At 33.9% G+C, this 1,985-nt stretch overlaps 1 protein-coding gene across 1 annotated transcript; it reads left to right on the plus strand.

The window, feature by feature from the left end:
* Nucleotides 1-453: 453 nt before the first annotated feature.
* LOC131658672 (uncharacterized) lies at nucleotides 454-1,008 on the plus strand. The gene has a single exon (XM_058927941.1). It carries the CDS (start codon nucleotides 454-456, stop codon nucleotides 1,006-1,008), a length of 555 nt encoding a protein of 184 aa, XP_058783924.1.
* The last annotated feature ends 977 nt before the right edge of the window (nucleotides 1,009-1,985 follow it).

Below are 1,985 nucleotides of genomic sequence, written 5' to 3' on the forward strand. Positions count from 1 at the left end.
AGGCATTGGTCCTCAAAATTACTAAGCTATGTAGGTTGAGTGCTACTAGTTAGGAGTGTTATTGGCTCCCTAACTCAGTATTGGATGCTTAACTTCCCTCTCCCAAAGGCTGTTCTTAAAAGAATTGATACTATTTGTCGTATTTTTGTGTGGACTGGAAAAACTAACATGAGCAGGAAAAGTCATGTAGCATGGAGTAGAGTATGGAGCCCAGCAAAATATGGTGGTCTTGGATTGTTGAATATCACTATATGGAATCAGGTTGCTCTCCTTAAATGCCTATGGAATATATGCAAAAAGAGTGACAATTTATGGATACAATGGATTCATAAAGTTTACTTAAAGGGAAAGGATGTGTTGAATGTGGACATAGGCCAATACTGGACATGGATTTTGAAGAAAGTTGTGAAAGGAAGGGCTTTGATTGATAAGATAAGGTCTGGTTGGAATTAAATGGTTGCTGCTGGCAGATTCTCGATGCGCAGAGTTTATAACTGGCTGTTAGAGGAGAACACTGTAGTGCCTTGGTACAGTTTGATGATGCACAACATGGCTAGACCTAAGGCTCGGGTCACCCTTTGGATGCTATGCCATGGGCACCTCCCCACGAAGGATAGGCTGAACCATTTTGGTATTATTTCGAATACAATATGCAACATGTGTGGCAAGGAAGAGGAAAATGCAGACCATGTTTTCTTCTCGTGTGATGAAACAATGGGGATTTGGCAAGGGATTCTCCATTGGTTGAACATTAGTCACAACATTCAGCCTTGGAGTAGAGATATTAACTGGATTTTGGCTAAAGCTAAAGGCAGAGGTTGGAGAGCAAGGATCTTCCACATGGCCGTTACTGAAGCTATTCATGAAATATGGTTATATAGGAATGCTATAGTATTCAAGAATGATACTTATAGGAACAATACCTTAAATAGAATTAAAAATAGTGTTGTATATATGGGTTGGAGAAATAGGAGAGTTAGAGAGCATATTGCATCTCTAATGGTATAGGTTTTGTTTTGATGGCTGAATCCTTTGGATTGCCTTGTTTGTATTGACTTTTTGGAATTAATATATTGTTTGGTTCAAAAAAAAAATAATGATAATATACATATATATAATTTTTGAAAATAAGTACCATCAGATAATCAGATAATGTTCATCACGTGGTTAAAATAAATTAAAAATAAAAGAGTGGGGGGGCTTCATAAAATCATCGGCTAAAAAATGTTTTAAAAAATTAGAAAGAAGGTTGAAAAGATGTGAAAAATTATGGGGATGATTGTTGATATTGTTGATGGAGAAAGTTTTAGAAAATAGTTGGTTGGGAGAGAATGAGAATTGTTGATGATTGTTGATGAAGAAAAGAGGGTGGAAAGTCTCATATTTATAGAGTGGAATTAGGCCAAAACCAATCTTAAATAAGGATAAAATCCAACCCAGAGGCCCATGGACGTTCAAGGTTAAGAACCTAGACGTACTTATGTCCAGGTACAAAAAAAGATAAAAAAATGGTTAAAAAACATAGAAATGCACCAAGTGAGAATTGAACTCGTGACCTTTTGTTTACAAGCTTTTCCTCCTTACCAATTAGACTATATTATTTATTTGAAATAAAAAGCCAATGGAAAGTATATGAAGCATAGGCCAACATCCTTCTATTTATTAAAATACAACAATTTAAGAGTAAACGATTATATTTTAAAATAAACTTTAAATCAAATAGTTATAAAATTCAGGATGTAATGTAAATGAATCCAAGATTTTATAAAAATCCAATTTTGAAAATAATTTCGAATTTTTTCTTTAAAAAGTGTGGGAAAATTTTGGGGTATGACAACATGTTTTACGCATTCATTTATTGATTTGATCCATGACATTTCTTGATTCGAATCATGCATACAGAAAATTGAAAATTTGAGAAATTTCAAATGTTCAAGATTGAATCGATAATTGTCCAACTTTAATTAAGTATTCATGATTTTCTC

The sequence above is a fragment of the Vicia villosa genome, linkage group LG3 (genome assembly GCF_029867415.1).
Source record: "Vicia villosa cultivar HV-30 ecotype Madison, WI linkage group LG3, Vvil1.0, whole genome shotgun sequence".
Lineage (NCBI taxonomy): Eukaryota > Viridiplantae > Streptophyta > Magnoliopsida > Fabales > Fabaceae > Vicia > Vicia villosa.